This window comes from Heliangelus exortis, chromosome 3 (assembly GCF_036169615.1).
Source record: "Heliangelus exortis chromosome 3, bHelExo1.hap1, whole genome shotgun sequence".
NCBI classification, from domain to species: domain Eukaryota; kingdom Metazoa; phylum Chordata; class Aves; order Apodiformes; family Trochilidae; genus Heliangelus; species Heliangelus exortis.
The window spans coordinates 104,528,214-104,552,388 of NC_092424.1; the positions used below are offsets into that span (position 1 = coordinate 104,528,214).

Below are 24,175 nucleotides of genomic sequence, written 5' to 3' on the forward strand. Positions count from 1 at the left end.
ACCAAACAAAACAAACAAAAAACTAAAAAAACCCACAAAAAACTCCAACCAAGGCTACTGGTAAACATTTCGTAAAAGATTTATTTAAGTATCATTTATCACAAAGAGGAAAATACATACAAGATTAGAAGCATGCAACCATCTTCCACATTTCTACTTTTCTTGTATTCGCAGCACATTGTATTAAAAATTCCTGTGCCACCCTCACCTCTTCCTAAAAATTACAATGTTTCAAGACATAGGATAACCAAAAAAAACAAAACAAAACAAAAAACCCCCTCAAAAGTTAAGATAACACATGAGAAAAGTGCAAAGTAAAAAAGTCACGTACATATCACATTCAAACCCCCTCCCCCTCCAAAACTGGATAAAGGCAAACTGTCATTTTGGTGATCAGATTGTCTTTATGAACTACTTTACAAAAAATTAATATAAATTAAGGGCACGATCCTGCAGACACTTATAATTGTAGCTAACTTCAATCACAGATTGGCTCATCTGGTGTTATTAAAAGCCACAAGTTAGTCACATGCATAAGTTCTTGCAGAATAAGGCCCTAAGGCAATAAAATGTTTAAGAGCGTTAAGGACAACAAAAATTAAAGCAAACAAAAATCACTCCCAGATGTGTTTTGCTTAGTAAGTTTATAACAAAAACATTTTTAAACAGAACAGTTTGCTCCTAAAGCCCTGAATATTTCTATTACTTAAGCAGTTTTGCGAGATTAAAAGACGAAACCCCCAGGAAACTGGTACAGATGTTTGTTAACATTAAAACTGCTTCAGGCAGGTATGTAAGGAGGTGGAGGTTCCTTCTCTGGCATCTTCACTGCCATTTCATAGGTTGGCAGAACATACTAAAAAGAAGACATTTAAGATATTAATGCAGAAGGTTTAGCAAAAAACAAACACGCACAAAAACAAACCAGAAAGCAGACATGGAGACCCCATCAGCAACTTAATCCTCTGTTGCAGGCAAAAGTTTTAAGAGCTGCTGTTCCTAGTGTGGAAGTGAAAGAAGACGCAGCAGCTTTTACTGCTCTGCTGAAGCTGACCCTGGGGTCTCATTCACTTCACTCCACCCCAATGTCTCTTGGTTTTGCAAAGCTGCAAGGAAGGTTCTGATTGGTGGAATCAGAATGCTTTGCTTTACTACAAGAAAAACATTCCAAGACTTTTCCCTGCAAAACCTTACTTTATGCACTCAACAACGTAGCTAAGAAATAACCTACCAAAAAGGTGAGCTGCTTTAACTTTTCAAATCTTTCCAGTCTTTGTTGGACTGGAAAGCTGGACAATATTTGTAAACATATATGGATATGGTGGTTTTCTACTTCAAAATTAAATTACAGAATCACAGTATGGTTAGGTTGGAAGAGACCACCAAAATCACCCAGTCCAGCCTTTGACCAACACCATAATCTAACTACTAAACCCTGTTCCTAAGGACCAGGTCCAAACACCTTTTAAATACCTCAGGGATGGTGACTCCACCACTGCCCTGGGCAAGACATTCCAATGCCTGACAACCCTCACAGTGAGAAAGTGTTTTGTAACATCCAGCCTAAACCTCCCCTGGCCCAGCTTACATCCATAATTATGCTTCTATCTCAAAAGAAGTTTTACCTGTGGAGGAGCTTCAAAGGCAGGGTACACTGCTATCTCCGGAAAATTTCTTTTGCTGATGTATTTATAGCAGTTCCATACACAGTTAATTAGATATGCCTGAAAGAAGAAATTTCTCTTTTTAAAAATCTCATGCATTATCTGATTAAAAAAATCAGATGCTGGATTACATTCATATGACAAAAGCATAAATCAGTTTAGTTGATACAAATCTGAGGAATGGTTGCAATTTCACATTTTAGCCACAGACCTATGTTGTTCCCCATTTAGCTTTGCTACCACAGTGACTCAGACTATGAACCACACAGGTTTTAGCAAAAGAATTCACAGATCCATTGAACTAACCTATCTGCCTCAGCTCATCAAATTAATCCCCAGCTGTCTTATGCTTCTGTGGTTCTCAGTCCAAACCTGCCAGGAGGAAGACAGGTCAAGAGCCCAAACCCACTCATCCCTGAGTTACCATTACTATTTGTTCAGCTAACAGTGAAAAGAAAAGAGGGTAAGTACACAGCTGGGGTGACAAGGAAAAGGTGGTGGAGCAAAGCAGCCTGGACTTTAAATCAACATTAACTGCTGTGGAGGATTGGATTTTTTTCTTATTAACCTGTGTAATATTAATTTCTCTGTATTAGGTTTCTATTCCCCCCAGTCAGACATTCCTCTTGGAGAAAGCCCAGAAAATAAGTAAAATATTTGCATTAATTATCTTTTTCTTAAATTCAATCTGACTGCAAGATAGGAATATTGGCATGGCCAATATTTATCATCAACTCATTTCTCTAATATGCTTTGTTTGCACAAGCTTTTGTATTTTAAATTAATGCCTCTCTATTTAGAACAAAAATAATGTACCTGGTAATACCACTCTTCAGTAGGAAGAAAGATGCAGCTCTGAATTAACTTATGCATTTCCTCCTCCTATCATCTTGCTTCCAAAAGATTTTTTAAAGCACTGAGATTTTAAGTTTAGAAAACTGACATGCAGTAACTCAGTACTGTTTCACAAACAAGCTTAATGACAAAACTATTACATTTATCCCCACATATGCAAAAAGAGGGTATTTGAAGTCTGTGTGTTCCTACTTCCTGCTCAGAAAGGGCAGAGCTGCATGAACATGCCCCACTGCACACAAGCAACTCAGCTGAAGACACCAGGACACAAAATGTCTGACTTAAGTCATACCATAGCTGCACATACTACCAATTCTGCTGAAAGAAGTTTTCAGTTCATTAAGAAGTCATCTGAGTTCTTAATTCAGCATCGAGAATTAACTCAGATTAATAGCATCTTAATATAATAACTTATTTAACAGACATAAGTCTTAACTTACCTTTAAAATGATAAATAGAGCAAAGAACACCAGAACAATAAACAAGAGACAGCTGGAGTCCAAGGCAAGGAGATCATCTTTGTAAGGGAAATCCGGCTAGTTAAAAAAAAATAAGGAAGGGAGAGAAAGGGAAGAGATAAGCACAAACACTGCACAGTCACAAAAATGACAGAAGCACATCCAAACTTCACACCAAGTGAAACAAACTCCTGCATAAACCACTTCTGAAGAAGCAAAGTTTCATTTTTTCCTGGTATCTACTCTATCCTCCCACAAAAACCAGTATTTATCCTGCCTCTGTCCTGCAAGAACAGGTCTCCTCAGAAGAGAGCTACCTGTGCAGAAGCCTTGTACTGCCCTAGTCCCTTCCTCAATCTCATGCTAATACAGATTTTGTACTTCTATAGCTTTTGTATTTAGGTTCTCTACCTGATAACTTCAATGGCTTAGCATTAATTACCTCCTGGCAGCCCAACCAGTAACATACATTCATGCAGAAGAGGAAGCAAAAAAGTTGCTTCCAAACTTCCAAAGAGTTAAAGCAAAGAGTTTCTGCAATTTTCTGATTTCTTTCCCTGACCATAGCAACAACAACCTAATTAAAAAAAAAAAGAAACAAACACCAAACTGTTTTAAAAGGACTTTTTTTTACATCTACTTGAACAGATCTAAACACCATCCAGAAGGAGCTTGTGATCCCTGTTTGCAGTATATTCTACCAATTGAGTCTTCTTGCAATGAAAACATAAGCAGTGCTCTTTGCAAGGTGTTATTCCAATATATGAAGAGCTTTACAGAACATAAAAAGGAGCCCTTAGAATCTCAGATGCCATCCCACAATGCTGTAGGACCCTACACCATATTAATCCTTATCTATACTCCTTACCCTCCCCCACCAAATAAAGGTCAACACATTCATCTGCAGTAGCAAACCTGCCACGGAACCACATCACCTAAAGGCTTGGCATCTTACTTGTTTGATAGAGACAGCTTAAACCAACTTATATCACAGTCCTTTCTTTACTCTCTCTGGCTTTCCTTTTAGGGAGCAATGACACTTTTGACCCTTCCACCTTTGATAAGCTCTCATTCTTATAACCACCCTAGCAGTCATCCCCTGCAGCCTGAATTCCTTTTTTGTATGCACTAAGTAACTATAGGTCTGTCACTTATCTAATTGCACCAAAGCTCAGTTTCAAATGCAAACTATCATCTTAAGCTGAAAAAAACACTTACCAACTGATCCAGATAATCCTTGATTCTGGGCAAGTAGGTTAGAGAACTGATGGCAACCAGACAACTGAGCACAAAGTCAAAGAGTTGGTAACAAAAAAATGGGATCAGCCAGCCTACACGATGCTAAAAAAAAAAAAAAAAAATCAGCACACTGTAAGATATTTTATTAGAAATTCAAGTAGCAAGTTTAAACCTATGTACTGTAAATATACTTACAGCAATTGCACCATACACCATCATTGCACTGATTGTGAACATGAGGAGGGAGATTGCAAAGAGAACGCAGGCATTTTCTGCATTAAAAGAAAACCAAAAACCATCAGTCATTTCCTGAAGCTGTTACACTGCAGCTAACAGGTACACGAGCATTACTATGATCTGTTCTCACTCACTGTTTCATTTGTACAGCAGAATTGAGTAACTCAAGCCTATTCTAATGGAAAAAGATTTGTCCCGAGAAAACCAGCAGGCATCCGGGAAAATCCCCCTGCCTTAATCAAAAGCCTGAATAAAGCTCAGACACACCAATTAGATGCCTGACATAGTTTGATAGTAACACACCATAATGATGCTGATTTGCAGTATATGTCAGTGCTAAAAGTATGCAGGTGATTAACTTGACAACTGGAAAGAATTTAAAGTGACGCTAGCACAGCACCAACCTGTACCCTTGGAAATGGTTTGGTTATGTAATGGGGCCATTGGCAGCAGGAGCAGCACTGCTCCTTCAGCAACACTCAGGAAAACAGGAAATCACTGTGTGGAAGGTATCCCGTTATTTACAATGAAAGGCAGCTGAGCAGAAGCCAAATGGTAGCAAAATCCAGGACACTCATGGAAACTGAATGATAAATATTCTCCTTGTGCACCCCAGTTACTGATGACAGAACCACAGCTGCTTTCCACGAGTTAGATTATACTTGCTCTCTTACAGAAAGCAGTTTACATTTTTTAAAACACAGAGAAAGAAACCAGCTTGAGAGTCTATTAGATGTGGCAAGCTCATGTTTTGAGTCATACTGAAGCCAAACTGTTGAGGTTCCCATGTTTGAAACAAATGATCTGAGAATCTTAACTTTCTAGTCTGGAACTGATTCAAAAAGATACACTAGAAGCACTTAATGTACCCAATTCAGTACAAGATAGTAATATATATACAGAGATGGCATCAAGAAAGTGGACCTCCCACATCTTAAATGCATTGCATTGATCAGCAAGCCATAAGTACTCTGAAATAACCAAAAAGCATGGTTTTCTTTCTTCTGAGAACTTGTTACTCACTATATCCATACTCTCAACCAAAACTGTAATAGCACTTCATGCACACAAAACCCTCTGGCCCATATTCCAACGTGGGAAACAAGACTAAACCAAAAGCATATGATAGCCACTTTACACTGAATAGTGTGGAAAGCAGCTTCAGCAGTAGATCTGTCACATACACTTAAGGCTACCAAGTACAACAGCTTCTGTTATGAGACATATGATATTCTACAAGTATCTGCCATAATTTTACTTAGCATCTTGGCTTTTTAAACTATTTTGTGCTTATTCCCACTCTCATTTAACTACTAACAAGCACAAGTTAGTCACAGGTCACAACTGTCAGATCCTCAATTCAAATCATGAACAAACATGAAGACTAAACCAGAACCCCTCAAGTCTGCATTTGAGCTGTACTGTTTATCTTTGCTCCACACTGCATCTGACCCTCCTTAAATTTTGGTGTAATACAACAAACTTCAACAAGAAACATTAGACCTACCACACTCTACATATTTCTGTACCTTTAAAAACAAAGCATGAACAGAAGTTTACATGACATACTGCAGTAAAGAAACTTGGTCATTACAGTCAGAAGTTTGTCAGTGATTACAGTTGTATACATCATACACTTCATTTATAACAGAGAGGAAGGAGGTTTCATTTTGCTCATGATGCTTTCTCTCCTGTTTCTTCTGCATGTCAAACTTTTCAGATAAGTATTTTGGTTACAGACTTGAAGTACCTGAATCCCAGTTCTTTCAGTGTTCTTAGAAAAAATGGCATGCTTTTTCCCTCCTACACAGTAACTGTAAGCTCCTTCCTTAAATCTCAGGATCACCAAGAATCAAAAAAAAAAGAAAAATCTTTAAAAATGGTTTTCTGCTTTTTATTTTACTGACACATCAAGGATAGTAAATGTTAAAAATGTTAAAAAATGTTAAAAGCATTAGAAGGCCAAGAAATCATTAGAAATCTTACTGTTTACGATGCTTTAAGAGTAGTAGGAAATAAAAATAGCATTCTATATATGCTTATTATTATTGTAAAAGACCTCTTAGAATAAAGATAAATTCAGAAAACAGGACAAGCATACTTAAAAGCTGTATGCATATATTACACACTAGTGTAAGGCAAACACACCATGATACAGCATGCTTTATTTTCTCATCAGACAGCAGTTAGACACCTACCAGCCATTCTCTCAGAAGCATAGTAATTCCCGATGACTTCATACTGGATATCAACAGTTGGCACTATATTTGGATGAGTCACTTCTACTGTCAGCAAGATGCCCATCAGCAAGTTCACCACCTGAGAAAGATCACAGTTACCTAAAGGTTACTTAGAGAGCAACAGCTATGATCTTTTTAAGGACAGAGTAATAAATCTTCTATTTCAGACAGAAATACACTCTTTGATTTTGCCTGTATGTGGAAGAAAAAACAAAAACAAAGCAAAAAGCCAACTCAATTTGCAATTCAAATTCAAGCTGATTTAGGTAAAACGCTACTAAAAAAACACCAGAAGAAGAGCATTGCATACTTGCTAGATGAATCACAACTAAGTAACTTGCAAATTAAAAGGAAAGACAGGGTTTATAAGGATTCAAATCACATAATTAAGCTGATACTGCACGATGAATGCACAGATTTGTGAACCAGAAAACTGAAAACACTTAAGAGGCTGGAAAGAAAAAGGTACAGACAGCAACCAACACAATAAAGAACATTTTGAGTTTCTGCTTTCTTCAACACATTGAAAGGCAAGGTTAATACAATGCAAAAAGGTGCAGGCTACACAGAGGTAAAGTCAAGGAAATTTCACACAAAGGTCAAACACCCAAATTCATAAGCATTCAGCATTGGCTATGTGCTTACCAGGCCTTCTCAGTCACACTGCCACTGAAGGCTACCTCTGTTTCCCCATTTTGGCACATAGCAGAAATACATTCAGAAACAGAAAGAGCTCAAGGAGTTAAAAGTAGTTTAAGCCTCTGCAAAATTCCCCTCACAGAACATGTACATATTTAAGACTTACAGGGGCAGTGTGTTATTAACATCTGGAGAGACACTGCAAAAAAAAAAAAAAAAAACCCAAACCAACCAACCAAATAAAAAAAGCTACATATTAAAAAAAAAAAAAAAAATTAAAAAAAGTCGTTACAATTAGCCTCAAAATTAAAACACAAATTGGTTTGCAGCTCCTCACAACTTCAGAAAATTTGCCAGGTATTTCTTCTACTGGCCTGGTTCAAGAAGTCAACGACAATAACGCAATTTTGGAAGTTTTCAGTAATGAAAAAATTATTTTGAAGACTTAAAGGAGTGTTAGCATTTAAAACTCACAGTTCTGATGAGTTGTTTTGTGTTTTTCTAAAGGGTTTTGGGTTTTTTTGTTTGTTTGTTTGATCCTTCTAGGGTTTAGAGATATCGTGGTAATATAATTGCTTACATTTTCTGCCAAAAAGAACCCTTTGATGAAAAGCTGCTAAATTTGTAGCAACACAGTCATATATTAAACTTATTAAACATTCCAGATACTTTTAGCCACTTGTATCCTCCAATTTATGCCTTGTAATGGAAAAATAAAACCTCAATTAGAGCTGGCAGTAAATAACCAAGTTTATCCACCAGTATCTTTAGCCTTGGGATGAACAGAACACATTTTGCCCCTTGCAAGACATCTCCTACCAAGAAAAGCGTCAAGTTGTTCTTTTGTCACAAGATTAAAAAAAAAAAAATTTCACCATTGTTCAAATGTGTAAAAAACTATATTCTCCAACAACTATTGCTTTGTCCTTCTCTATTCTGGCTTTCTGCTTGCAATGTATTTTCAAGCCTAATTTCTCCTCTCTTGAGGGAACCCTGAGTATTGACATATACTTTGGAAAAGAACTTTCTCCTTTATACTGGTTTTAAAAAGCCTTTTCAAGGTTAAGATATCTGGCAGTTGAAACACTGATTTCTACTTCATAAAATACAGACTTGTGTTCAAATATAGCTAAATCATTTACTGTTTATACACAATCATAATTTTAACTTAAATGATGATAAAGTTCAGGACAAAGACTGTATTACTTCAATACTGAGTTTAATTGCTACGATAGGCTATCTGCCTCAAGATAAAGAGCAAGCACCACTTGAATTAATATAGGAGTACCAAAAAACTTGAGTGAATTGAAATTGTGAGAATGTGATCTCACATCTATCACTTTTATTTTCATCCAACCCATGGTCCTAGTAAAAGGTAAAGTAAGTCCTTAGTAATTTCACTTGTTACTGAGAACAGTTCCAAGTATTTACGTTTATTTCCTTAACCTTAAATGTTGTGCAAGGAAAACAGGAAATTAAAGAAGCAATTCAAACCCCAGTCTATTAGGATCGGCATTTTACAGAATAAAAATACCAACTTAAACTTCAAACAAATTCAAACCTTTGCCAATGAATATCCCAGGGTTTCCAGTACTCCAATACTGCTATTTGTCAATCATATCACAACACTGAGTAATTAACCATATATAACATATGGATTTCAATTAATTAACAACAACTCCAAATTAGGAGCCTTTTTAAGCCAGAGCCTGTGTTTAACTACTGCCATTCTTCTTTCACAGAAGATTGATAACAGCAAGACCACAACTCTTGTTTCAACCTGATAGTGTGACTGACAGCAAGAGCATGGCTTGGATAGTAAGGCGTAGTCAGAGCTTAAAAGAATATACTTGCTGCAAATAAAATATATGTTCACAAATGATCTACAGAAGTCAAAAAAAAAAAAAAAAAAAAGGCACAAAAAAAACCCAAAACAGGACAGGGAAACCTCAGTATAATCTGAGGATAAAACTCTGTCCCCTGAAGAAAACAAAACAAACAAACCAACCTGATGAGTCAGCATTCAGTGGAAAGGTCTCAGAAACCCCAATTGTCATTTTTTATTAGGGAGTTAAAAAATACTAAATATACATTAAACAAAATGCATATTCAAGTTCTCATTCAAAAGATGGCTCCACTAAGGAACTAAGTTAGTTTACTTTTGTAGTAGTTCAGGTATATTTTACTCTTATAATTAAGATAATTGAGCTTACCAGAAGTTTGGTGTAACTTTTATTAATATTTTAAAAATCCAATAGCTGGTACTACAGTAAGCATTTATTACAAACTGGTAACAGAAACATTACCTCCCCACACGATCAGAAATGAAAAAGACTGTAGGACAATAAAACTAATTAAAAAGTTAATGCTTGTTATCTCCCCAGTATACATTTAATGCCTAATTACATAAGTGCTTCATTTCTCTGGAGGCCTGAACATGAAGCCTAGGTTTCCCCAAGCATGCTGAGTGACTAGAACTCTTGGATAGAAATGACAGTTCCTACTTATTATTTGATTATTTCATTTTATGAGTGGGAAAGGAGAGGGAAATTGCCTTGCACTATTACACTTTCCCATCTTCCTCTCATTGTTCCAGAATTTTTTCATAAACATGTTCCTGAAGAAACAAACCAAAATGGTTTTTGTTTGTTTTAAATTATACTGAACTAATAAAAAATATTAAATAGTAATTTTAAATAGGGTATTTCAGAGCTTCTAGCACTGTCAAGATTAAATTGAGACCAGTTATGTTCCTTTGTTTTTGGAAGTCTTGTGCAGTAAAGGAACAACTCCAGAGATCATCCTTGCCCTCCTGTTACCCAGTATATATTGCATCATTTTGACTCCATTGCTGAAGTTTGCTGGCAGCACCAAACCACCACTCCCTCCCAAAGGATGCTGTTATGTTTAGACTGTTTATTGAACTCTGATCTGATTTTTGCCAGTGCAGTGTTCACGCTTCCAGTTTCTGGAAAGCATTGTGCCTAACAAGAAAGTTCATAGGAAGAAAAACTTCAAAGCCACACATTTGCCATTATGGAGCTAAGAACAGGAGGTTTCTTTTTCCTACCTACAGCAGTGGGTGTTGCAGAGTAAGTCAAACTATATTAGTCCCAGAACTCAAGTTCAAATCCGCTAGGAATGTTCTTAACTCATCTTTCTGCAGAAAGAGTTTTATCTGTTTATCAGAAGCAGCAGCAGCACAGGGACTGAAGCGTTCCTAAAAGACGCAGCCTGATCACACCACATCGACAGCAGACATTTTAGGTCCTTGCTCTCTCTAGACTTGCAGAAGTGCACCACAAGGGCAGTGATATAACTCTTTTAGTTAAGAGATAAGTTAAGTCGGTGCAAAATTTAGGTGTACAAATAAGGCAGGCGTTGGAAAATGCCTAAAGAAACAGTTACATAAGAATAATTCACATTTATCCAACAGCCAAAGCTCTTATCTTACTAAAACATCTGGAGTAGATTGCTACAAGACTCCATTTTATGTTTGGTATCAAATTCCTTCAGGACTGCACAGCACGAGAACACAGTGTATCCAGTAACTACAGGCTGAGAAGATTTTCAGTTACACAAAACTATTGTTGAACAAAGCATTCTCCCCCCTAAAAGCTCCATGCCTCAAAAAACAACAAAAACCACCCAAACAAGCCAAAACACACACACACAGGAAAAGGCACCACTTACACAAAGTTATTACTATCTGTCCCACTGTAACTTACAAGTAGAGATTATTAAATTGATTTAGAAACACTTATCACAAGCCAATTTCTGAAGGACTGAAGTTAGTGATATACTTAAATGGTACATTAATTAATATGACTAAGCAACTTGGCATACCCTAGGCTATTTAATATTTGTCAGCAAAACAAGAAGTTTGATATTCACTGTCCAAACTGTATTTTACCTTCAAAAGGTAAATTTTGATTTGAAGCATATTGAGGCAAGATCAATTAAGACTTCATGGTAAGACCTTGTTTCAGCTCAAAAGCTTGCAGCTGTCTGACCTAAGAATTATCACTTCTTCCCAGCTGGTAGCTGGGAAAAACTGGATAAAAAACTTCAATGCACAGTTTAACAGTGTGTTTGATACAGTTTATAGAAAAACCCAGCCATGACGTACTTTGCATGCACCCTGCTACCCTGAACTCAGCTGTATTTTCCCCCTTAATCACCTGAATCCATTGCAGCTCCAAAAGATCAAGGAACACTCTGCCTCACACCTTGCTCCACCTCTGAAGCCATTGGCCTCATCAATCATCATCCAGCTTTTCACCAGCCATAAGCACTATAGATATTTGCAGAGATTAAGGAAGAAGGAAGAGGTGCTGCATCCAGGCAATATGATGAAACGGAAGCAGAGCAAAAGAGGCAGATATTGGAAGTACTTCAGGGGTTTTGGCCAGGGAAAACACATCCCTGCCCACCACACCCACCAAAGTGGTGGGTTCCTGCAAACAGGAAACGAAAGTGGGGAAGGCAGGAAGGTCCCTTTGTTCCCAATGACTGTCTCCTTACTCTTAACAATTTATGCTTTTACTTGAGGTACCCGAAGCATAGTCTTGATCTCCTTTCATCAGCACAGGATAAAACTTCTGGAAGTTTTGCAGATTTCCAGAACAAGTGCAACATTCAATACTGCAGTGAGCATTTTATATGACCTCATAGTAGGACTTAATCAAAGTTACAACGTTTTTTCCAGTTTCTTTTAAAGAAAGAAAATTCCTTTTCTAGAGTTTCAGTACACTTCCCACTTCCTACATTGCTTTTTCTTCCATTACTCTTTCCTTCCATTTGTTGTTTGCCTGTACATTTTTTATCAATAGAAGGACCAAGATAAAAAAGGAAGTTAAAAAAAAAAAAAAAAAAAAAAAAAAAAAAAAAAAAAAAAGGACCTCCCCATACTTGCTGAAGATAAACTAAGTTTCTCCTGACTGAAACTTCCATTCCTGTAAAAGAAGTTTCTGTGCACGGCTGCTTCACATCAAGGCATAAAAACTCAGCATGTTCAACTTTTACAATCTGGGGAAGGGTGAGGGAGAATACAGACTTTGGTTACAGCTTCAGGAAATCAGAAAAGCGATGATGCAAGTTTTTTAACTACACTCATTTTTCCTGCCCATGAGGGTAAGCGGAAGAAAAGATCAGAAAGTGCCTTCAACAAAGGAGAACTCAGCTCCCCTTTAAAGGAACCAAGAGAAGTTAAGGCTTCTGGCCTTAACTTGCTGGTACTGTTTTCAGACTTCTACTTTATTCTAGTTCAAAACTATCTTTCATAGTTCAGCTTCATCACCACGGCTCTCTCAGAGAGAAAAACATCCACCAGTCAGAAAACAAGAGGTGTTTTGGAAACCAAACCTCTTTCTATTGCTTCTCAACCGCTGCGGTGAGAACACATCTTCCCATCCCGTTCCCGACACAGCCCAAATTCCTGAGTCCCCAACGTTAGCAGCTCATCTCCCACCAAAAACACACGCAGTGCCGTTTAAAACATACACAAGTCCCTACTCCTCCTATCTTGGAACAGGACCCTTCAGAGACTCAGGTTAAAACTCCCTTACGCTTCCGCTCACTTTATTTTTTTCGAATCACAAGGAAGGCCATCAAGGGTTTGGTAAGCTCGAAACGGACCCCGGGAAGGAAGAGGGGCTGAGACTCCAAAGAAACCCGCGCAGCTTCCCCGCACGGAGCAGGGGGGACAGCGGAGACTTCTAAGGGAGAAGAGCTCCCCGGGAGGGGGGAGGAACGCAGTTCCCTGAGGGGGGGAGCAGTTCCTTGAGGGGGGGGGAAGAGCAGTTCCCTGAAGGGGGGTGAGGGGGAAAGGAGCAGTTCCCGGGGAGGTGGGAGCAGTTTCCTGAGGCGGCGGGGGGGGGAGCAGTTCCCCGGGAGGTGGGAACACAGTTCCCTGAGAGGGCGGGGGAGGGAAGCAGTGGATCGGCTCCAGTCCCTCCGCCGCTGACCCCTAAGAGGCCCCCGGCGTCGTACTCGCGCAGCCCACCCGCGCCCACCGCCCCGAGCCCGGGCAGCGGCCCAGCCCCGCGCATGCGCGCTGCGCACAGCCCCAAATCGCCGCCCCCTCAGAGTCGCTGGCGGCCCCCCTCGGCGCTAGGTTCTCACCATGTACCAGGTGCCCAGGATGATGGTGCCGGTCCGCACATGGCAGCAACCGCAACAGCGAGTACTGTGGAAGCGGTCCCGGTTCCGCTTGAACGTCATGGTGGCAGCAGCGACGCCAAGCTCCCGCCTTCCACACCCGCCACCCTCCCTCTCCCGGCTTCTTCTCCTCCGGCTCTTGGCCGTAAAACCCCCCCCGCGCGCGTCACAGCCGCTCTGGCCAATCAGGCGCCGACAGCGGGGGGCGCGGGGGTGTGCCCGCGGGGGGCCGTACGCGTTGCCGCGGCAACGGGCGATTGGCGGGGCCGCCGGCCAATCACAGCGGCGCTAGGGGCAACGCCCCGCGGTTCACCTGCGGCGGCGGGGGGCGGGGCGGGGCTCACCTGAGGGGAGGCCTCCCCTGTCCGCCATGTTGGGGCGGGGCTGGTGCCTCAGCACAGGGGCTGCCTCAGGACCGGCACCTCCCAGGGTGGCGGAGGTGAGGGCGGGAGGCTCCTGGCTGTGCTCTGTAGTCGGGCGGATCGTCGTGTTTCCCCTCGGAGCGTCTGTGGAGACTGAGCAGGGGGAAGGGCTGACCGGTGCGCGGCCCACGAGCCACGACTCCACGCGGAAAACCCCCCAAAAAACGGGAGTAGATGTCTCCTAAGTAGAGCCCGAAGCTTTCAGATACTGCCGGTGTCCCGTGGCTTTTCAGCTAGTACGATTTAGAGTTTAATTCGTTTAAGCCCTATTGCTATTCCTTCGCATTAATTAATTAGATTAAATTATTAATATTTTGAGAGTGTTGCGTGCTACGAGGAGGCTAAGTGATAAGAGGGTGGTTTAGGCCCCAGTGATGTTTTTTTATGAGTCAAAGTCCCTGTTTGTGAATGGCTGATAATTCATTAGTCCCACTGAAAATTGCAGGTGCAATTAGAAGTAATGTATGTGTGTTGCCTTCATCTGGTTATGTGATAAGAGGTTGCTCCAGCACTCGGGTCTCTTGTTTCCCCTACGGAATGGGACCTGTGCACTCCCTGTGACCCACGGGCAGCCCCTGTTTTTTGCAGACCTGAGCTGTTGATGCACATTTGCACACAGTTTATTTAACCTTGGTGCAGCTGCAAGTTACTTCCTTCTTGGCTGCCTACAACCAATTTGAGACACTCACAGAACCCTAAATATTTGTTGTGCAAATATATACAAAGATAGATGTCATATGTCAGTATTAATACTGATTTTTTTCACTTTGAACGATGAAGAAGTAATAAGGGTAACTGTACTTGTCCTTTTGGTGTATTCCAGATCCTACAATTAACACATTTTATTGTTTTAACTACTTAGTCTATTTTTAAACATGAGCTGTTGCTGAGTTGTTTGAAATTATTTACTTAAAAGCTTTAAAACTGTCCTTTTTATTTTAAATCCCATGTGTTTTATAATTGGTGTTTTTCTTCCTTAGGGCATATTTATTTTTTGAGTAAACATCTTGTAAGTGCTGCTAAGACTGCTCTAATGATCCTATTACCAACTCTTGTTTGCTTCTTTAGTGCTCCTAATGTTCTCAGCTTTGTGCACAGATGCTTAATTATCAACACTGACTTAATGTAGCAAACCCAAACTAACTTTAATCAATATACATGCATGCATGGAAATGAATAGAAGTGGAATGTGCATTTGGTTGCAATCAGTCATTTAAAAAATCGGTTTTCTCACAGGTGGTACTTTGGGAAGCCTGGGCCAACTGTTTTGCAGCATGAATTGATCACATTGTTCCTACGGAGCTGAGGGAGGTTCTGCTTCCTGCTGCTCTGTCCTGGTGTGAAAGAGGAATCCATAGGACCAGAGTGAGTCACGAGAAAGCTGGAGCCCCTCGCTTGAATTAGGGCAACCACTTGGGAACATCTCGATTCCATTCACAATTCAGTGGTTTGTGAGGGCGAGTGTTTCAACTACAGTCTTGCAGTTGGACATTTTGCCTTCACTGGTGTCACAGGCAGCTCTCATGTCAGGCTCAGATCTTCAGGGTCAGGGCTATTTTCATGCAATAAAAGAAACCTTAATTAAGTGTCCATATCTTTGTCATCCAGGCTCAGAATGAAAACTGATGCTTGTCACTGCTTGTTACACCCTGCAGACAACAAAGATCCCGGGAAGAATAATGTGTTATTTTGACATCATAAAGCAGCTTTCCCCAGCAGGATAGACTGATGTGTAATTATTGAGTGGAAACCTCTCCACTTTCTCCTTTCTTCAGAAAAAAGAAGGGAACGGAGGAAGAGAAGGGAAGGGAAGGAAAAGGATTACAGTGTTTCTTTTGGGAAGACAGGCTAGGTTAAGGATTTTAGCCCTACACTCAGTGAAAGATTCCATGCCACAAGTAGCCCAGATGACCTCAGGCAAGAAACTTCATTCTCTCTGAGCCTTAATTCTTTCTTTTTTGCTAGTTCAGAGAGGAATTCTGTGGCTAAACATGTGAAAAAATTGGAAAGGCTCAGCTTACAGTTGCAGCAGCCAGAGCAAACTATCAGAGACAGTACTGGTGATAAACTTTTTTTCCCAAATAGGAAAAAGACCTTGACATTTTGAAAACAAAGCATCCACTTCTACAACACTAAAAGCAGAAAGCTCTAGTATATCTGCAAGTCAGAAGCAGCTGCAAAAGAATTATTCAGATTCCTTCACCAGCATGACACTTAACTCCTTCCTTCTCAGCAGGTAGGGAGGGAAGGAGTTTTGGTATCAGGGAGTTCCTCATTACACAGACAAGTGAAACAAAGGAAGACCCTGACAGGATTAACTCGTGACAGGATTAACTCCTGTAATTTTCCACTGAAACAGTGTGAACAAAACAAGGCCCTAACCAGGCTAACTTCTGTCTCGAAGACAATTAAAAGTGTAGGTCCTGTTCTTAAAACAAGACACTGCCAAGGCTAACTAGGCACCAAAGGAATGTGAACATCTGCACAAAAAGAACATAAAGATGTCACAACCAGCAGATAAGGGGAAAGTTATGGCTAGGGTCTGGTATCGCCTTGTAACAATATCATGAAGTCAGCAAGAATCAAGAAAGGTAAAAAGTTCAACCCTGAGGAAGACTTCATTACTTCATCTGAAGACCCCCAGAGACCCCGAGACAGATCCCCAAAAGACGACTCCGCCCAGACTCCTCCTGTTATGAATATTATAATTACATGTTGCAATCTTATGACTATGTATGTAAGGATGTTGCAAGCTCCCCTTTTAGCTGTATAAATAACCTAACCCTTTTACCTGACCGGGGGAACTCTTTGTCCAGCGCGAGCCGGGAGTTCCCCGGATCCGAAAATAAACACCTTTACTGTTTAAAGGCTTAACATTCTGTCTCTAAACGGTTTTGTAGGCCTTTGGGGCTTCACAAGTTAGGTCTTTCAAACTGTGTCTAGGCAAGAGATTTGAATTTCTGTCTTGAGAGAGAATGGCAATGTTTTACCAAAGGCAAATTACTATTTTTGAATAATCATATTTGAAAGTAATATAAAAACATGTGATAGCAGAACAGCTAGAGTCATGTAAACAGGAGGCCTGGTTGCCCTCTCCTTCAGCTTCTTCAAAAAATTAAATTCAACACCTGAAAGATGTCAAAATAACTCAGTATTAAGAGTGATTTATGCCAGTCTTTGTAACTCAGTTTTTTTCCCCTTTAGTACCATTCTTCAGTTTATCCTTGGCTCAAAGATGTTGGTTTAGACTTAATGCTGTAATCATTACTTGTCTGCATGCACTGAACTCTTGCCAGGTCGCTTATGAAAGATGAGGTGCAATCCTGCTTTAGCATCTGCTGTGTGCACGTGTGTGTGGGGAAACCTACACACCATGAGCTGATCATCATAGGTAACCTCTATGGGCAGAGTTCATAGCACTTTATAATGAAAATATTTTCCTATTTAGGGTTGGGGGAACTGAGGCACAGACAGATGAACTGATTTGACCACCACCACAAAGGCTGGTGAAAGTGACAGGAACATCAAGCAAGTCTCCTGTCCAGTTGCTTCTTTGCCAGAGAATAAACAGTGCAGTGCAGGACATGTTGGAGCCTTTCTACCCCAAATGAAAGGCACTTGACTAGGAGGGCAATAACAAGAGGCTTGTTTAATTTATTTTTTTAATAATTTTACTCTATGCATGTGTCTGCTACTCTACGTTATAAAATTTAAAAAAAAAAACAAAAAAACCAGAATGAGAAAAGGTTACTTAGCATCTCAGGCTTGGTTCTTTTCCAGACTGAACAACCATTTTTTAATTAGAAACAAAAAAACCAAACTTTCTCAACATCTATGGGAAACTAATGTATTTACATAGATACTGGAGTAGATAACACCAGATCCCTTCAACAGAATTCAGAAAAATAAGTAGAACTGGTACAGAAGATGTAAAAAATATCTGGGCTGAGAGCATAGATTGCCTTTTTGCTTCCTTAAAGAAGATAAGAATGTACTTGAGTAAAAGCAAACCATTAGCATATCAATGAGGGGGGGAAAAATCCCTAAAATAAGTAAGTCAGGAGGAAAACTTTCCTGTTGGTGACTCACACCATTGAAATCCTAGATATCCTAAAGTCAGCAGTAATGAATTTTATCAGCCTTTTTCTCCAAGATGGATTCTGATAGAAAAACAAAACAAAACCAAACCAAACCAAACAAACAAAACAAAAGCCAATCCCAAGATTCAGTTACATCTTGTAAAAGAGATAAGGAAGTAATAAGAATCTATCACAATGAGTTTTGTGGTTATTGTTTTTTACTTTTTTGAGTCAATCAGCGAGACTTTCAGATCCTAATGTAATGTTCCACAAATCTGTACTTTTGTCCTAGTTGATTGCTCTTAACACTATGAATGATTTTTAGCAGCGAGATTCATTTTAACTCAGTTCCAAACCTTTTAACTTGTAACAGGTCAGAAAGTCAGGGTTAGAAAAACAGCTAAAATATGACAGCGTGATGTAAAACTTTTATTAGCACAAAACTGTGTTTCTGGTTACTTATACTTAAGTAACCACTTTCTGGTTACTTCTGCTGTGTGCTTAGGTTTTCTGAATATCAAGCACCGAGTAGGAATTCTTGTGTTTATTTAGAAAATCAAAATCTGCTAAACTGAAAGAGCCATGGTTCATTTGTATCAACCTCCATATAGCTGGGGAGCTAAAAAATGTCTAAAAATTAAATACAGCACCTAAAATAGTACTTGCAAGTTCAGAAATCTCAGTACTTTCATGTGACTGGAACTGAGTACTGGAAATGGGAAAGTCCTGTACTTACTGGCAGCTTCCCCCTTCCAGCCCTCGGCCTGGACTTGCCTCTCCACAAAACTTGGCAGGGTGAACAGGAGGAGCCTGAGGACCTGAATGCTCTGGCTGAGGGAAGTAGGAATTACCTTCTGGTAATTGTTATTTCTGTACACATTGGCTCTTCAAATGGGTTTGCAGCTTGGGATGTCAGAGATTTCCAGGAGGAGCAGGGTGATAGACAGCTAATGCTGCCAGAATTGCTTTATGAAGTAATTTATCATGTATCTCTGTACAATATAGTTCTGAAGAGTATGTGGATACAGAAATCAAAGTCTGACATAAACTGAAGTTTACAAAGTCCCTAGCAGTCCCTCAATGGGTTAGAACAAGGGTCAGTTACTGGTACAGTGGCTTTTTCTCAAGAAAGCACCGGAGTGATTTTGTGAGACCAATGCATTCCAGTGTTCTTTCAGTACAGGAGGATGTTTCTTTTGCAGATGACAACATCTGTGGAGCTGAATATTAGGTATGGCACATACTGGAAAGATCAGTTTCCCTCAAAAAGACCCCTTGGTCAGGTTCAGTATGATCACAGAAGAATACAATTTCCTGTATCTGATCTTTGTGGCTCATGATTTAAACCCCCTTTCTCCTCACAAAGAGCCAGCTACCCTTAGAGCATTTTTTGTATCATGGAACAGGCCTGTGTTGTTAGCACAGTAAATAAATGATTTTCTGCCAGGCAATTAGCATCTCTACCTGGTACTCAGCTCTTGCAGATATGTCAGCTGTGCCACTTGATTGGGTGCAACCTTGATAACTACAGATAATTACAATGATCAATTACAGATAATCATGGAACCCTAGGCCACATTCCTCTCTGCAGTTGCCCCACTTAACCCTGATGGTGTTACACCACAGTTTGAGCATGAAGCAAAGTTTTAGCATCTGCACACTCCCATCTGCCTGTGAGTAAACACAGCTTTGTAGGTCAGGAGTTCATCAATTACGGCATCAACCGCATCTTAATTCCTGCGATACTCCTGGACCCATTGCTTACAGATATGGCCCCATTATAAAGGATCTAGCCAATCTTCCCCCTTCAAAAGGCTTCCCACAGGAAGGAGCATCATTACAAAAACAGGGCAGACTGAGTTTAAGTTGAAATTTATAGCATTATACTTCATAATTTGCAGCTGCTGCTGTAACAATTGCTTGCTCCTAACCAGATCACAGGTGGTTCCCCAGCCACACTTCACCCTACCTCCCACACCACGGCTGCACCAAGGCTTTATTTTCAGCCACTGGAGCACCTGCAGGCACAGGGAGAGCTTTTAGCTGTTCCCAAAGCATGTGCTGCCCAAGCAACTAAGGAACTGCTAGAGAAAAGGTAGGGAGAGCCAGCTGGATCTGGCCCATGAATTGACAATGAGACTACACTGGGCTGATGAATGACCAGAGAGAGGGTACCCAGCATTGACCCTTCAAAGGTGTAAGTTATACAGAGAATAAAAACATCTACAGCACAAGTAATGCTGCAACTTACTGGAGGGATCTGAATCTCTTGAGGACTTAATGCCACTCTCCAGTTGGTATCAGAGACTGTGAGAACAAGCATATCGAGTACATTCATTTAACATATCCAGTTCCAGAAGCAGCACAGGAGGCTGATGATTTGCACAGGACAATTGATTCTCACAGGAGACATCTGAAAATCGTAAGAAGGAGCCTAAACACACGGTAGTGAAAGGAAGGGGAATGTCATAAGGATCTGCATCTGCAAAGACCATTTGTTAAGCTGAGAGATCATTTTTCAGCCTTAGGATTCAGAAGTGCAAGACTGGAAGGTACTGGCAGCTGCCAAGTACTTTGTGTTTTGGCTTGGTTTGATTGTTAAACTCAGCCTATTCATTGGGGAACCTCAGCACCCTTCCCCATCCCTGGGGGCCTGGAGGATGCAGCCCAGACCCAGCATCATCACCCACACATTAACCAGACAGTGCCCAATGGACCATTCCTGACCACCCATGACAATGGTACCCATACAGCAGGTGAATCACACAAACAGTGCATTGCCACCAAGTCTGCCCTGAAGAGAGTATGCAATTATTTAGGGAATCCTAGGATCAGCAGTATTTACTTGTAGGAGTGCCTTTTTTTTGCCTACTTTAGAATATATTAAATAAAGTGCTGCTATAAACTCCTGAGACCATCTGTATTACAGTGATGACTTCCCATCTGTGAAACAGTGAAGCCAGAAAAATAGAGCTCTCCTGATTCCACTGATGTCAGTAAGAGCAGTACTGATGTATCTGACAGAAAAGCTGGGCAATATAATTTGTTTCTGCTTGTCATCACCTGGCACCACAGTCAACTTATCAGTGTTACAGATCTTGATTGCTCTTTTATCTCAGCCAAAAAATGTCATGAGAATTCCCTAAACATAAAGGGGTTCAGATGAATGAAATATCTTAAAAAGCATCTACTGTACTGCAAAAATGCTTGAAAATATAATTTTAGCCAAAAATGTGCTTTTACTCACACACGTGCAAACTAATTAAATAAAACTATGAGTGACAGACTTTGGGTAAAAGTTTTTATTATAAAAACAATGAACATTTGAAATACTGTAACATGTTGAAATAAAGCAATTACACAGACATCAAAAAGTTTGCAAGTAGATGTAGAAAAAAAAAAGCAGAAGAAACCTGGAATCTACCAATGTTGTAAAAGTTTAGGAGAAACTTTTTTCTTTTTTAATTTTTTGATGACAGAGATTATCTTCAATGCTAAAAAAAGACCTTGGGCAACATCCTGGCCCCAATGAGGTCAATGAATGTTTTCCATTGGCTTCAGAGATAGCAGAACTTTACTCATTACACACATACTCATTAGCACATCTGCTATATCCTTGAACTTGCTGTACTTGTTTCTCCAGTGAGGCCATATATTTTCTTGTTATGCATCTGCTCCAAACCAGTTACTTTCAAGATAAAAGCCTTTTGGTCTACCCAGTCCATTCATAACCTGCCTATATTTCCCCTATACTGAAGGAAAAACACCAAGATGTGCAGACCTAGACATTGGGCTGCTAAGCAGTTATCAGTTAAGATTATCCCTCACCTGGTCTTTTGGAAACAATCCTGTGGTGCTAAATTTCAGGGCACACTGTACAGGTAGCTACCCCAAAAAATCACAGCATGAGACAACTGCCCTTTCACACCTAGCAGCTAAACTCTAAACACAAATACATTGCTGCAATTAATTGCTTCCCTGAAGGATACAGCTGCTTTGGCAGCTATGCAACATGAGGGCTGTCAGGTGAAGGTGTTGAGCTGCCAGTAAAGCTCAGACAAGCATCAGGGACTGTGTGCACAGAGCTCCCCTCTGGCTCAACAATGCAAACAGAAGTGTTGCTGTAATTGTGTCAAGTCATTAACACCCCTGGTTGGTCAGTGTCCTACATGAAATGAGTTTCACAGCACCAGCCCCATGCCAACGCACATGTTCAGTGTGGATGAGTAAGGAAATCTTGCCATTCCATCTCCAAAGGCACAAAGCCAAATGCAGATGGAGATTTGTCAATCATTATCTCATCCTTTGAGGCAGCACTTCTCAGACATGTCAAGTGGAGGCACAGCCTCAAGACCAACACCATCACAGCTACCACCAGAGCTGCAGCTCCTCTGGGGATAAAGGGCCTCAGATTTGAGTGGTGTCAGCTCAGTGCTATTTATAAATCATGGTATTAAAGTGTAACATATTCCCTCCTTCATGCTATAAGCCCCCTGACAACAAGAAATACACACATTTCAAGAAATGCACACTCTCCAATAAAGAGTAAAGCAAAACTTTAAAAAGTTTTGTTCACAAATTGAATTTATATTAGAATATTTAAGTAACGAAATTATTAAAGCTTCCAAAATCAGATTATGAAAAATTATTTCAAAGTCACTTCAGTCTATTATATGTACAAATGCAACATGCTTTCGACATACAGACTTTAAACTTTAGCTCACCATGAAATCTGAGGAGTAAAAAAAAAGGTTTAGACTATATATCCAAATAAGTTTAGAACATCCTCTTGAAATTCTCCCTTGTGGAGCAAGCTAGCCTGACGTGGGGTTAAAAGTAAAAATATGTCAAGGTATCAGGCAAGAGTCTGACTACAGCAGCCAACAAGGATTTAAAAGAATTAGGAGGTTTGAAAACGATCCACACTGTTCTCCCTTTGACTCTGAACAGTGCTTCCTTCTGTACATCAGCAGCCTCTCAATGAGCACCTCTACAAAAATGCCAGAGACCAGATGAGCTAATGGACCCTCCATAAAAGTGAAGGTACATCCCAACCATTTCTACAGTGACATGTAACATTCCAAGCTGACAAACACCATGGCAGTGAAAAAACGAAAGGACTTAATGCAACCAGTCAAAACCCATTCAACAGCTCTGAATCAAGGGCAGCAGCTTGGCATGAGCAGCCATTCTGTTTCAATGCCACCTCCTGTGCAGGGTGTGCTCATTCTCTCACACACTCTGGCTCACTGCTCCTCCTCTGTTCCTCTCGCTGGGACATCTCCCAGAGCCTCTCTTCACTTTGGGCTCAGTGCAGCAGAAAGAATCCTTGCAGCTCATTGACATGCCTGACCCATTGGGTTGTCACTCTGGCAGCTGCACAGCTCCCTCAAGTCTCTTTCTTCATTTTCTTCCTCTTCCTCCTCTCCTTTTTCCCGGGTACACCTGTCATACAGACAACAGGAGACAGTGCACAAACCTTCCACATGCAATCACATCCCTGGGAACTGTTTGCTTTTCACTTGAAGAAGGGTATTTTGGGGTTCTTAGATGTGTTCTACAAGGGCCACCTACCTACAAGGGTAATCTGAAGTCTCAGGAAAGGCTCTGAATGGTTTTTGTGGTCTCTGACTCACACATACATTTGTTTCCATTTCACATTTCAAAGTGCTGGGCAAAAATTACTCCCACTAAATGCAATGGCAGTTTTGCTCATTAACTCTGGCAGGAGTGGGAACAGGTGCTTGTCACAGAAAAAAATATAACAGAGTCTCTCTAAGAATTAACACACAGAGCTAAAAGAAAAGTATTTTGCATATTCTCTTAAAAATTTGCAAACACTTCTCAGGTTATGCATTATTCTGAAACCCAAATCCCTCAGATGCACAAACCCCATCACTTACTGTTATTTGGTACATTATTAGCAATGCCCAAGGATTTTCTAAAAGAAGCACAGACTTCATCACTGGTATGTTTTGCAGATATCAAGTCCCTTGGGTCTTCTTCCATTCTTGTTTCCAGACCTTGCTGGGACTTAATTGAAACAATATGCTTCACTAAACATACAAATTAAACAAAGCATATGCAAGTACAAAATATGAGAGAAAATTTCATTATTGGAGGAAATTAGGGTGTTTAAAGAAACTGCAGGACAAATTAATTTGTTGTTAGGATATTATAGCA

General features: G+C 40.2%; 2 protein-coding genes across 2 annotated transcripts in view; both read right to left on the bottom strand.

The window, feature by feature from the left end:
• Positions 1–61: 61 nt before the first annotated feature.
• On the bottom strand, positions 62–13,672 carry LAPTM4A (lysosomal protein transmembrane 4 alpha). The gene is made up of 7 exons (XM_071742003.1): positions 13,456–13,672; positions 6,652–6,772; positions 4,412–4,488; positions 4,196–4,318; positions 2,960–3,055; positions 1,626–1,724; positions 62–856 (listed from the first exon to the last, which is right to left on the bottom strand). Exons 1-7 carry the CDS (start codon positions 13,552–13,554, stop codon positions 782–784), a joined length of 690 nt encoding a protein of 229 aa, XP_071598104.1. The 5' UTR covers positions 13,555–13,672; the 3' UTR covers positions 62–781.
• An 8,872-nt stretch (positions 13,673–22,544) lies between these two features.
• LOC139795249 (protein LYRIC-like) overlaps positions 22,545–24,175 on the bottom strand; it is a 28,813-nt gene continuing 27,182 nt past the window's right edge. Inside the window, exons 10-11 of the mRNA XM_071742004.1 lie at positions 23,896–24,025; positions 22,545–23,437 (exon numbers count right to left, since the gene is read on the bottom strand). Of these exons, the coding sequence (XP_071598105.1) occupies positions 23,382–23,437; positions 23,896–24,025 (186 nt within the window). The 3' untranslated portion in view covers positions 22,545–23,381. The remainder of the gene's footprint in view (positions 23,438–23,895; positions 24,026–24,175) is intronic.